General features: G+C 37.9%; 1 protein-coding gene and 1 long non-coding RNA gene across 5 annotated transcripts in view; both read right to left on the reverse strand.

Moving 5' to 3' along the window:
- LOC103390707 (uncharacterized) overlaps positions 1-797 on the reverse strand; it is a 14,295-nt gene extending 13,498 nt beyond the window's left edge. For 3 of the 4 annotated variants that reach the window (XR_522719.3, XR_001761213.2, XR_003051966.1), the window contains exon 1: positions 539-797. This is a non-coding gene — a long non-coding RNA (uncharacterized LOC103390707). The remainder of the gene's footprint in view (positions 1-538) is intronic. The other variant, XR_003051965.1, reaches the window with a different exon arrangement.
- A 4,258-nt stretch (positions 798-5,055) lies between these two features.
- Positions 5,056-8,087, reverse strand: lbx2 (ladybird homeobox 2). The gene is made up of 2 exons (XM_008326657.3): positions 6,883-8,087; positions 5,056-6,319 (listed from the first exon to the last, which is right to left on the reverse strand). The coding sequence occupies exons 1-2, from the start codon at positions 7,208-7,210 to the stop codon at positions 5,844-5,846; spliced, it is 804 nt and encodes a 267-aa protein (XP_008324879.1). The 5' UTR covers positions 7,211-8,087; the 3' UTR covers positions 5,056-5,843.
- Positions 8,088-13,881: the final 5,794 nt, after the last annotated feature.

Below are 13,881 nucleotides of genomic sequence, written 5' to 3' on the forward strand. Positions count from 1 at the left end.
CAAACATTCCTATCACATAATCAGTGCATCTATGGAGACCTTATGTGTGCTGTACACATTTTGACTTTTTCATGTTCGGTCTTTGACCACTTGTGGAAGAGTAGAAATATGAATGATGCATCTAGTATCACCCTTAAAAAAAAAACAAAAAAAAAACAACAACAATATTTGCCTTCAAACCTCATGGTGCACAGGAAGACAAGAGTCTCCAAACTCCAAGTCAGAGACATGGGAATGGGTTGGTTGAGGAAACTCACCTGTGCTGTAATACCGGTACTTAAATGCCTGTACTCATTTGTCAAATAATGTCGCACAAAGTTTGCAATCCCAAACCATGGTTATATGTGTAGTTAGTAGCCATTCGTGTTAAAACTTGTCAATTTAGTTTGTATTTGCAAAAAAGGTGGCGTATGTATCCATTACATAAGAAAGACAAGACAAACATAAATTAAAAACAATATACACGTTTTGAGACTACCTTCAAATACATACGTATTTTTCATACACAAACTAACAAATGGATAAAGCAATAACTTACCAGACAAGAGAAGCCAAGATCTCAAACACCGTAACCGCAAACAGCAGAGATAACGTAGGCGAGCGTGACATCCAGTTTAATATCGCAACACAAACTCCAACGTTTTAGCAAGATTTCAAGCCAGGCTCGGTGTAACAAACGTGTCCATTTATCTGTAGCGTTTACTCCCGTTTATGTTCAATAACAACCTCCACTTTTCGAAGCTAGTGGACAGCATGGCTAACTCCAACATTCTGAGCTCGTCGCGACACGTACGGGACGCACATGACGTCATAAATCACCTGCTATGCACGTGCGTAGTGCTGAAATTACAGTTAAAATTATCAAGCACTTTACTTAAAGTTTTCGTTCAAACGACACTAATATTTTATGGTGATCATATAAGAGGTTTTGAGTATTTATAACTATTTTATATAGCTTGTACTATTGGGTTTTACAGTGTAGAGAACTGCCCAGCGTGTACATTACCTTACCCGAGGACTGCGGGGATTTCCTCTAGCTACCAATACAGCTGAATGAACACAAAGAGCTGTTGAAAAGAGCAAGCCCTTATAATGCACCGTGTGTCTTTTATGTGTTATCTTCAATTGAAAAAATAATAAGTAAAAAATAATAAAAAATCATATAAGATCTACATTTGACCGCTATACTAGTGCTTTAATGCATTAATGCATGTCGTATATATTTACTATGCATATTTCCTGTTTATCTATTTGCGTATTGCATTTTGTTATTCAAATAAGGCTGAGCAAATCGCCTAATAAAAACAGCCGCTGTCTCTAACTGTACCTAACACTTCTGTAGCCGTATGCTACCGATGGTAGCCCTCTCGTGTCACCGCTAGGTGGTAGGCTTGTTTCTTTCCCCGGGCATTTCAGAGAAGTGTGTGATCTCGTCCCTTGTAAGAAGTAAGGACTGGTAACATGACAGTGGGTGGTAACAATCTGTACACCAGTAAAACAGGTAAAGTAAAGGAAACAGTTGCGTTTTAGGAAAATGTCCCTTTCTTGTCCTTTAAACGTTTTTACATATTACTCGATAAACCTGTAGTACCGAGACACTAATGTCAACCTTTGCCTTTTCCATTCTAAATCAGGACCCCGGGGCAAAATATCGCAAATGAATAATAATATTCAAACCTCTGTGACAAGCAGCAACATACACATACACACATAAATAAATGCAAGATGCAAATTACATATACCCTCCTACAGCCTGAGCACGTCCCCCCAGGGCCACAGTGATGATGGGAAAATAAATTTCCTCCAAAATAAGGAGTTTGAGGTCGGAGAGCTTGGTTTCCACTGCACCCCTGGGCTTTAAATCTTTAAATTTGTTCAAATTATACAGTACAAATGGGGCATGTGTATGTGGTCCCAAATAAAGCTGATGAAACAAAGTGTTTCAGAAGAGCTACTGCCATCATAAAAATAAACCCATATTTGTTGTTATTTTATTTATTTTTTATAATTGTATGGATATTTGTGGATATTTTAGGGAGAATATTTTTAAGACAATTTGTAACATATTCAAACATGTGCTGTTGTGTACCCGCGATCCCTGTATACAATTGCATTAGAGGTAGTCACAAATCGTAAACTTTAAATAAATGTAAAGTCATTAGAGTAACAAAATAAAACGCACGATCGGGAACAGGAACTACTTAGTGTAGAATTAATGCTGATTACTTGTGTTGCTGTTTTTGTTGTGCGTGTTTCCACTTTTTACGAGAAATTTGACAAAGGTTTTTTGGGGAGAAATTGAGCATAACACACATAGTCCAGCAGGCCTTCTTGATTCTCTGAAAAGGGTTATTTAATCGAAGACAACACCGTATAAATGTAAGGTAAGATATACATGCAAAACAGGAAAAAAATATTATTATTATATTTAAAAGCTCTTAAATGTTCATGCTACAGAATTGACTAATCTTTAAAGGACCGATACTGAATAATAGTGTTACAGTCGTGCCACAAAGACTGTATTCATGGGTACATAAACCCAGAGAACAGAGAGAGTGGTCTTGCTGCTCTTTTGTACGCTTGTGGTTTACACTTGCACGCCTAAGCAGCAAAGCCTTTATTTAAGGCTCCATCCATCCTGCAGTGCTGCTCCTTCTGCCACTGCAGCAGTGTGCAGGGCTGCCAAAAAGCCCTGCTTGACTTTTCAACCTCCGCGATTCCAGCCGATTACTTCTATTGTGAGAGTCAGTCTGGTCTGTCTCACTAGGAAAGGGGGAAAGGGATCATTCCAACTTCTTAGGTTTAGTTAACGGTTGTTTTGACGTTTTGATAAAGGGACTTCTTTTTTTCCATGTAAACAAAATACAGAAAAAAAAGTATTATTATTATTAACCGAATAATAATAATAATAATAATAATAATAAACCATAGGATTACCTTTTGTTTTCTATATTTTCCAAATTTCCTAAAAAAATAAACCTGGTCTTTTCCAGTAGGACTCGTCCTTATTACTCTAATTTAAAGAATTATTGTTATTATTAATATTAATATCAATATCAATAATAATACCTACTCTAAATACAGCAACTACTACCACTACTACTGTCGGTGCAGCCACGACTGCTATTACTAAAAATGTGTGATAATAACAATAAAATACATTATTATCACATAACTACATTATAAATATAATTGAGTAGCTTAAATTAAAAAAGACACGCGTTCGTATTATCTTACATGCTCGAGGTTAAACAGCCTACATTACATCACACACAAACACACAAACACACAAACACTCACCCACGCCAAACAAATGGTCAGCAGCAGCAGCAGCAGCAGCAGTTTAACAACAGAAACAGCAGCAGCAGCACGTCGCATTTCCACTGCCTCCCATTGAGCTTTATTCATTAGTACCATCACACTGACCCATTTGCTATTCATGGCAGGCACACACACTCTCACACACACTCTCCCTCTCCCACACATACTGTTTTCTCTGCCTTGTTCTCTTTCTTTTCCAAACAAACCCGGGTGCAGAGTGGCAGATGCGTGCCATTATTGCGCACGGCTCGCTGGAAGCCAAAGGCTGCCTCACCCTAATCAATCATGTCGACCAGAGCTTGTGTTAAAGGCCGGTCCATGCGGGCACAGGGAGAAAACATATGGCGCAGGGGTGGAGGCAAGCTTTTCTCAACACCCAACACAGACCCGGACCTTCTTGTGACAAGATGCATTCAAAGTCCCGAGAATAAAGGGAATAAAGAGACGAAAACTAAAGACGGCTGTTGCTAATTGAAGTCGTGGCACTTGGAGGCTGAAAGCAGGGGTCAATCATTCAAAAGGCACCATTTATCCTTTTTTTTTTTCTTTTTTTACCAAGCAGCGCTGAAGCTGTTCTAGGGGGCAATGATCCTGTTTTGTTAACCTCTGAGGATGGATCTATGCCTTGTTATATGTCGGTGGCATTCCTACAGAGATTTACTCAAGGCCTGCTGTGCCTTCTTCACCCAATGGGCAATAAAAGTCTTTATTATTGTCACCAAAAGGAATGCGATTCTTTACTTTATTGGCTTGATTTAACAATAATCCCCCTTAAACCATACAATTATATCTATAATATGTCCGGTGTGGTTTGACGGAATGTACTATTTTTTAATGCAGAGCCAAAGTCAATATTATTTTGTTTTAATTCTGGATTGATCAAAAAATGTTAATAAATCAGGAAATTAATTGAAAAATAATTTGGATCATATTTGAAATATTCTTACGAAATGTGTAGTCATACTGTATTAATAAATAATCTAAAAATCAGTTTTCCTCCAGAAACAGAATATATTATAATTACTTACACTAATTTATAGTTTAATTATTTTCTTATTTAATTTTTTTTACCCATAAAATTTGTAAATGTTCAGAACTTGTGCAGAAAATCACCCCAAAATTTCCTGAAATATTTTTCAAATGTATTTCTTTAAAATGAAAAATGTCTTTTCAAAGGTATGGACCAAACTTTCTCAGAATATTTTATTTGTATTCATGCCTTTTCAAATGCCCCAATCTGAAAGATGAACCCGTATTGTTTTGTTTGTGTCCGTATTGTACATATAAAATACTAGAGCTGTTTTTTTTCAGTTGGTCTTTGGTATTACTTTAGTTATATATTTATATAAAATTTAAAAATCTGTATAAATACAAATACTTTTTCAAATATTTGGATACATATTGTTTTTTTCTGAAATTGTGCACCAAGCTGGATAAATACAAATTTTTGAACGAATCAGCTGAGATAACATAAAATAAAATCATTAGAACTGTATGTCCAGGAGTTTTTTTCTTACTGCCCTTATTTAAATTATTTATTAACATTTTTTAAATTTTCTCACTAAGGTAAACCAACACTTTAATAAACAGAAATAAACACTTTAATAAAGTCCAAAATATATTTGGCAAACTTTGACCCCCAAAATTGTTGCCTGCACCCATTTGTAGGCCCCGACCCAGACTTTGGGCACAACTATTTTTAAATACAGATGTCACATGGGAAGTAAAAATATATATATATTTATAATATAGTTATTTTGGGCACGTTTACCGATTAAAAATTGAGCAGGAAGCTTTTTTGAAATACCATATAACCTTTATTTACATAGATGCTGATTAAATAGAATGTTACAATAAAATTATCGCATGTGAAGGTTCTATATACAGAAACTCAGAGCTGTAGGATGAGGAATTTTGCAGTCGATGCCCACATTTTTTTGCGCACAGGCCCCATGGTTTGAAGTTTTGCTCAGGACTAAATTATATATTTATATATAAAAATAAGATAAAATAAAAATAAATTTAAGGCTGTGATCACGGGTTGACACTGTGAATCCGAGCTGCTGTGCATGGAAAAGTTTGGAGGGTTTCATGTGAGGATTTTTGGCACATCCGATTCCTTGCAGGACAAAATGAATAAATGTCAAAAATAATAATAATATTAATAATAATAATTATAATCATCGTCATAACAATTGCACATCTCCCTCCCCGGTTCGGAAAAATGTGTTTGAAATGTTACAGTTTTCTTGTCCTCTCTTGTACCACAACAGTTCTGTCTGTTAAGAGAGAACATGGGAAAGTGATATTCCTCAGGATTTTTGATGAAAAGTCTGATGAATAAATAAAAATTAGAGAAAAAAGGGAAAGAAGAGGAGGGAAAGGTTTCCAGAAATGTCTCCTTATTGTGTCAAAATCCGTGCAAAAGTGAAATTAAAAAAATGCCCTCTTTAGTGTTCTGTCTCTCGTTTTAAATATTTTTTTATGAAAATCACAGCCTCCCCGTCTCCTCTCACACAGTGTCAATCGTCCACCTCGATTTCCTCGTCATCCTCCGAGAACTCATCCGTGGTTTGGTCTCTGGACGAGGACGGGGACTGGGGGAAGGCCCGGTGTCCTTGTGAGGTCGGGGAGATGCTCGGCGACCCGGCCTCGGACCCTGCCCCACCAACACCACCCTGTGCATCATCAATGTTTTCCATGGTGACGAGCTTCTGCAGCGTCTGCGGAGTGATCTTCTTCAGGGACTCCACGTCCGCCTTCATCTCCTCCAGGTCCCGCTTCAGTTTAGCTCTGCGGTTCTGGAACCAGGTGATGACCTGGGCGTTAGAGAGACCGAGCTGCTGCGCGATCTGGTCCCGGTCCGCCGGTGAGAGGTACTTCTGGTACAGGAACCTCTTCTCCAACTCGTAGATCTGGTGGTTCGTGAAGGCCGTCCGGGACTTTCTCCTCTTCTTTGACGTCTGCCGCTGGCCGAAGGCGTTGACATGTTCTCGACCTTGGAAAAGTTGGAGAAAAAAGAAAAGAAAAACAGCAGAAGAATGAGACAGCCGTCATAGAGAGCCACATCCCCCCTCCGTAAAGCTGTTGAAACAGGCCTGACCTCGGACCACAGAATAGATAAAAATAAACTATTTAATTTCAATAACTTCTCCCTAGTTTATTTTACAAACGAGAATATCTGAACATAATAACTGAATATCGGCCTCCTGTTTACAGTATTAAGGAAAACACACGACATGCACGTGTCATTTGGGTTTATTTATTTAATGCTTGTATATCCAACACGTCAGTTTATGCAGTAAACAAAAGCTAAGTGATATTTTGACAACATGCAAACTGTTTTAGCAGCAGCATGTTGTAATTCTAAAGCAGAATAATAAAGACTTCTGAACGTAAAGTCACTTTTTTTTAGCTGACAATGCAACAAATCGAGCAGATTGAAACTTATCTTTCCGACTTCCGGAAACAAACAGTTGTTTTTTGTTTGTTAGTTAACATGTGCATTACAATCAAAAAGTTCACAGACAAAAAAGTTTTTGTTTGTTTGTTTGTTTTTACCTTCCGCTGCCTGGATAACGCTGACTTCCAGACCCTTGAATGTTTTGCTGGCCAGCTCCTCCAGCGCGCACAGCGGCGAGGAGGGAGATGTGATCCCGTTCCTCGCCGAGTTGGAGCCCGTCACTTTCTCTAGCACTCTGGGCGGACAGATACTGGCCACAGACTTCTTCACGGAGGGTTTGTTGAGGATATCCTCGATGCTGAAAGGCGTTAAAGGCTTGTTGGAGTTGGCCGGCGGCGGCAGCTGGTCCAGAGGAGCCCGTCTCCTCTCCTCTGGTCCGCTGGACTGCAACACGGAACCTGCCTTCATGTCTTTACTAGAGGTCATCGCAGTCCCGAAAGAGTCGCCGCTTTCCACCCAAACGGTTGATTATTTCATCCAAAACCACGCGTCGTCCGAAGTTTCCTTTTGTGTTGTTGCAGAAAAAGTGGAGCGATATCTGCCGCACAGCTTAGTTCGCCTGAGAGCTTTCCTCCAAAATAACCATTCTTCTGGCGCAGAGTCGCAAAGGCAGCCGGACTGTGGCTGTTTTCCTTCCTCAGAGAGTCGCGGTTCCTCTGCCAAGCTCCATGTAGATCTTTAGGAAGTCGCAGACTGGACGGGTGAATCCCTGCAAAGGCAGAAAAAAGCTGTCCGAGGCAGCACAGAGAACGACAGCGACTGCTAACAAGTTATTGTTGATTGGGCGAAGTTCAATTAGAGAAACACTACACTACTTGCTGACCCGCTGCTGCGTCTTAAAGGGCCGGACCATAATAACTAATTGGACGTGGGGAATAGGAGGAGTCTGTTGGTGCCGAGGAGAAAGATGCCCCCGAAATGTTTATGCATGTGTTTCCCTCTGCTGGTCGCTTCTTCTAGAAAGGGAGTGCTGATGGTGGTGATGATGATGATGATGATGATGATGATGATGGCCATTAAAACGCTGCCACTGCAGCACGAGTACTAGAGGGAGGGGAGTTTGGAGTCAACGGTGGCCTCCAGCCGTGATATCCAGTTTGTCATTTGGCTGCGTAATTACGCACGAGGTGTTACGCGTAACGGGCGCGTTTGACACTGACAGGAATTTGGCTTTAAAATATGCACACCGCTCACCGATTTATGAAGATTAATATCATTGAAAAACTATTAAAATATTTTCTAGGTTAAAGAGTTTACCGTACAAATAAACACAGTGTTGAATTCTCGAGACAAACATATAAAATATACAGTAAAATGATTATATGTAGGTAAAAATATATATATTTTGTAAAGGTTTTCCATTCATACCTCCTCTCCTTTCTTGGTCTGCATCTGTGCGTCCACACGAGCGTGCAGGTATAAAATCCCAGTGTTACAGTGTAATTTAATGCGCTACAGCGTGAAACTAGCGTCTAATAAAGGTGACGCCGGGCTCGGTGTCTGAGGTGGGAGAATGTGATTTTATTTATTCTTTTAAAGACAAGAGGATAATTGAAGTTGGCCGAGTCTGGCACGGACAAAAGCAGCAGGTACGTTTTTTTCTTCACTCACACAAAACCATTTTTATTTTGCGCATGTGGTTTTTTTGTGCCACTTGGGCAACAGCGTTAAGGTTATTCTTGACATACAGCCAGAACGAAACCAGCATTTTTTATTTTTTACCAAAAAAAGAAAAAAACCCCAAACAAACAAACAAACAAAAAAAAAACAAAAACAAAAAACAACCCTAACATTTTGCGCACGGTGGATCTAAACATTTTTTGAGACTTAAACGAAATAAAATAATAATAAAATAATGTACATATAATCCAGTGTTTGGATAATAACATGGAACCTTTCATTCTCATAGCAGAAATAAATGCCATAAATAATTGTACCATATGTAGAATATATATTTTTTTCTTTTTCAATAAAATCCGATTTGGATAAAAGCAGGCGCTCAGGAAGCCACTGCGGAGATCCTGGTGCCAAGAGCAGCATATGGTGACATTGGTTTAGGGACAGAGTTATAAAACAGCAGGAAATTCTATTAGCAGCCTTGGAGGTCCCTGCCTCGGTGGCTGCTTTGAATATATATTTCTCCATAACGAGCAGTACACGAGTTTGCGGGAAGAAACTCAGTTTAGGGAATTTGGGAACAGGAGCGCACGTTCGTTTCTTTTCTTTTTTTTAACCTGAGTGAAGGGAGCAGGTACAAAAACCCGAGCAGTAAAATGATTCTGACGGGGTTTGACGTTTAATGACAGAATTTAGATAATATTTAATAAGGGAATAAGAAGCAGACCTTGGAGCGAGATTTATTTTTTTTATTTTTTATTTTAAGTCTTGAATTCGGCGCAGTTGGCAAACAGAAAAAAAAAACTACTATTCACAAATGTATTTAAAAATGTTTACCGTCAGAAACACCAAAATTAATTTGTAGGTTATATATAATTCTGCACTATTTCGACTCTGTAAAAGTATATAAAAATATTGTATATTTCCATCATTTTATTATGTTCAACATAAATGTCTTTCCAGGCCTTGGGTCGAGTTTGTGTTCAAGAAAAATGAAACCTTCCTCTGGATTTTTTTTTGTTTGTTGTAATTTTACCCTTTGAAAAATAACCCTGCCCTGACCCTGCTGTAGATTATTAATCCTCAGATGAAGTCTGAGTGAATAAAAAAGGGATCAATGAGCTTTAAAGGCTCTGAGTTTTTTCTCCTCCTCTCTCTCTTAATTTATACGTTAATTAGAAGCAGGGCAGCTGACATCATCCATCACCACTTCATGGAGAGACTTAATTGGATGATTTGCTTCGTCTTTTCATCCTTACATCACCATAATCCCTCTCATGCAAAAAAATACTCCCTTCAAAGACTATTATTTTTTTCTTCTTCATAACATTAACCTCCCCCCAACGGAACAATTCATCAGCGTTGCCCCCGGTTCGTTATTAAATATCATTGGTCACCTTTAGGGCCAAATGTTGCTGGTGTTTGGTGTCATCGTCCTGGAGCTCCATCAAATCAAATGGAACCGCGAGGAAACGCCCACGTCGGTATAAAGGTCAGTCGGTCCCTCATTAATCACCAAATTAATTCACGGAGACCCGCAGAGCTGGAGCTGGAGCTGATTCTCCGAGAGCCTCCGACACTGAAGCAGCAGAGGAAGCAGGTGATGACAAATGCAACAACTGCAATAATAATAATCCTGAAAATGGAATTTGTTACAGTGCAGGAGGCAGGAGCAGCAGCAGCAGCAGCAGCAGCAGCAGCAGCGTAGATGACAGTGATCATCACCGTTCATCTCCATGGAAGAATACAAAGGTGGTAATTTTATTCCAGTATTTGCATTTTCAAGTGTGATTTTATATTTGAAATAATAATAAAAAAATACTCTCAACAGTTTTCGACTGTGTTTGTTTCAAAAATTCGTCCTTCACGTCAATTTTTATTGGGGAATATTTTTTATACTTGACTTCTCGGAGGTAATTCCCCTGAAATTATACTGTGGCGCAGATATATCTGCAGAAACTCCAGTGCTACCCTTTAATAATACTAATAATAATAATATGTTTGAAATGCTCCAACGGTTTGTCCAAAAGTACGACATTCATGTGCAGGTTAGACATAAACACTGAGGCCTGTGTTACAGCAGCAGCAGCAGCAGCAGCAGCAGCAGCAGCCGCAGCAGCAGCAGTGAGTCTGTGTCTGTGTCTGTGGCCCGTGTTATGAATTTAAACAGCTGTAAACGCCCCGCAGTAGAACATGACACAGAGGCGACGCTGCCATGACCAAGGTGTGAGCAGTGACGAGGCTCCAGAATAAACTGGACAATGGATGTTTTTCCAACAACTTCACAAAAATACATACGAAAAAGTAATACCGAGTTGGAATATTTACCTCATATGAAAAGTGTGAATATATTTAGTACACTACGTTTTTAGTAGCCAGAAGTTAGTAAGATGAAACCACGGATATAATAACTCAAAAAATAAAATAAATAAATAAATAAATGAATAAATCAAAAAAAATACGGTTTCTAAGAAAGTCGTAATGGGTCTAAAATCAAAATCTATTTTTTAAATGAAAAGTATGTCTAATCTCATAACTGATTTTTGAGAAAGTGCTCTGAAATGTTTTCAACCTGTTGATTAAATTTACAAATTATTACCTATTCTACCTTAGGGCAAAATAAATCAATGAATAAATATATTACTAAATAAATTTAAAAAGAAACAAACAAAAAAAGTGTAGTTTAGAAAAAATGTATATTCAAATCTAATCTAAAAAAACAAAACAAACAAAAACAAAACAAAAAAAACAGTAAGTGTAATCCCCTTTGAAATCATATAAAATAAATATAAACAGTAATTCGATCCATTCCAAATCCACACACCAGTGAATCCGACTAAAATGGCTGAACTTTATTTCGGAGTATTTTTTAAAATTTGAACGCAATTGATTTTTACCCATTTTGTGACCCAATAAAGACGAAATCATAAAATAAAAAATGTATTTCTTGTCCTTATTGTCACCTCTCCCTGGTGTTGTCACCTGGTGTTGAGTGTATGTGTGTGTGTGTGTGTTTCTCCCTGTTTGAAGCCTATTATCAGGCTCATATCAAATCCTACGGAAAAGTGTTGACGTCGACACTGGCTTCACCTCAGGCTTGTTTCTGCCCCCCTCCCGCCCCTTCTCTCTCTTCTCTAACAGACACACAGGTGTTTCGTCCTCCACGCAGTGAGCTCTGATTGGCTCAGGATATACATTACGTCATTATCAACCCCGCTTTGTCTGGATTTCATAAGGTGTTGGCGTTGATGTTTGGATTTAAAGCCTTAAGGAAAAAAAATCATTTCGTGCATGGAACCTGCGTACAGCATTATTTTAACTCTTGTTATTCTTATAAAAATATTTTTATTTAACGTGTTTACTGCTTAATTAATTAAATGGGTTAAAATAATAACAATTTAAAAATATATTATATCTAGGCTGTAAGTGCAAACAATTGCTAATTGCTAATTTAGCTAGTTATACTTATATTTTGATTGTTTTATTGAACTAACATATTCTAAAATGCAATAACATGTCCTTCAGTTAAAACATATTAAAAGTAAATCATATGGAATTTAGGAAAAAATGGGTTGGAGTTTATTTTTTGTTTGCCTTCAGTTACCATTTAAAAATCAAACTTATTTTATTAGTATATTATATGGCACTGTTAAAATCTAAAATAATAAATAATAAAGTTGCTTTTTCAAAGAGCAGTTTTGGGTTGATAAATACGAGTATTATTTTCAGGTAAGCTGTATAAAATGGAGAAAACTATCTGGTTTAACTGTAATAATTAAGTTCCTTAAGCTTACAGTCAACGTCTAGACTTTGACTGGGTTTGAGTTCCTGGGTTTTGGAGTCTCGTCGGACTCACAGAGACAATGAATTCAAGTTCCTAAACTTTAAAGTCCAAGTACAGTAGAGTGACTAAAGTCCAAACTGAGTATTTGGGGATTCAGACAAATACCAAGTCCTGGACTCAGCACGGTCTCTGGTCTCTAGGTTTTGCTGTTTCTGTCTCCAAATCTTCCTGAATATTCTTCTAAAAAAATTGTACAAATATGGCCTGCACTTTCTTCCTTAATTAAAGCTGGGTCAACTGGAAAATGACTCGAGTTACATTAAAATAATGAATATGACAAGTTTGCTTCCTAAATTAGTAGATGTGATCACGTTTTCCACTCGTCAGAAAGGTGTGGACTGCACAAACTAACACTCCCATGTCTCCAGCCTGTACTTTAACTACTCTGTACCTACTGCCTCAAGTCACGTGTGGTCACTGATCTTCACTGACTGACAAATAAACCCAGCAGGAGAACATACACTCCAGACCCTAATACCTCTGAAGACACGGTTGACCCCTGTAGCTGTATTTTTCTTCCATAGTCTCAGATCACACACACACACACATACACTTCCAGCCCCCTCACTCCTCAGAGCGGACTGTGGTCGTCCTTGTTCCTCAGTAAGGGTCCGGTGGGGGCCATTTAACATCATAAAGAAGGATATGTGGAGCCTTGAAGCAGGATTAGAACATTAGAGCTGAGGTTTTCCACTGTTTTAACTCTTGATTGGTCTCATTACTGTGTAATTAGTCCATCGACTCAGGATACATGATATCTGATACCAGGGAGGGGATTTATACTGTACGTGTGTGTGTGAGTGTGTGTGTAAGAGAGAGAGAGAGAGAGAGAGAGAGAGAGGGAGAGTGTATGTGTGATCAGAAGCAAATCCACCAAAACAGCAGAACAAACTCTGATAAATGTTTTCTGCTAAAAACATCATGAATATTTTGCTTACAATCATAACATGTTAAATTTGTATTATTAGTTTAAGAATACGTTTTAAAATATTATACTATATATATGATATAAATGAGTAGCAAATATAATATATAAACAGCCATGTTATTGGTAAAAAAAGCTTAAAATCACAATAATAACAGTTTTTAAAATCAGGATACAATTGTGGATTGATAATGAAATATTAACAAAAAAAAAATCCTAGTTAAAAAAAGTTAAAGTTAGCTAATGGTGCTAAACGTTAGTCAAATAAAAACTAAAAGTTAGAGATAGCTAAAAAATGTTTAGTTTCTTCGTGAGACTTTTTTTTTTTTGTGCTGTTCGACATCTGTAGAGTGTAGTAAAAATGACACTGTCTTCAGATCCTGTTATTGATTCCTGTGGTGGGAATGCACCCCAAAGGATGTTCTGTTAAACTGTTAAACTACATGCTATAATTTTATATTTAAATTTTCGTAGACAGGATAAAAGAGTGGTCCAGTCTGTAAAAAATGCTTAAGTAAAACAGCCTGTGTGAAGCTCAGCAGCTGGGTCTCAGTGGTCGCATATCATTTTCTTTTCTTTAGGTTTAATCAGAACCACCACATGTCTGAAACCCACTGTTCTTTTTTGGACTTAAAAACACCAAGCGGCGTTTGGCAGATTGAAAACATAAACACAGGGAGAGACAGTGAGCACCGGGCCAAATCTATTTAT

This window comes from Cynoglossus semilaevis, chromosome 15 (assembly GCF_000523025.1).
Source record: "Cynoglossus semilaevis isolate Cse_v1.0 chromosome 15, Cse_v1.0, whole genome shotgun sequence".
Taxonomy (NCBI): domain Eukaryota; kingdom Metazoa; phylum Chordata; class Actinopteri; order Pleuronectiformes; family Cynoglossidae; genus Cynoglossus; species Cynoglossus semilaevis.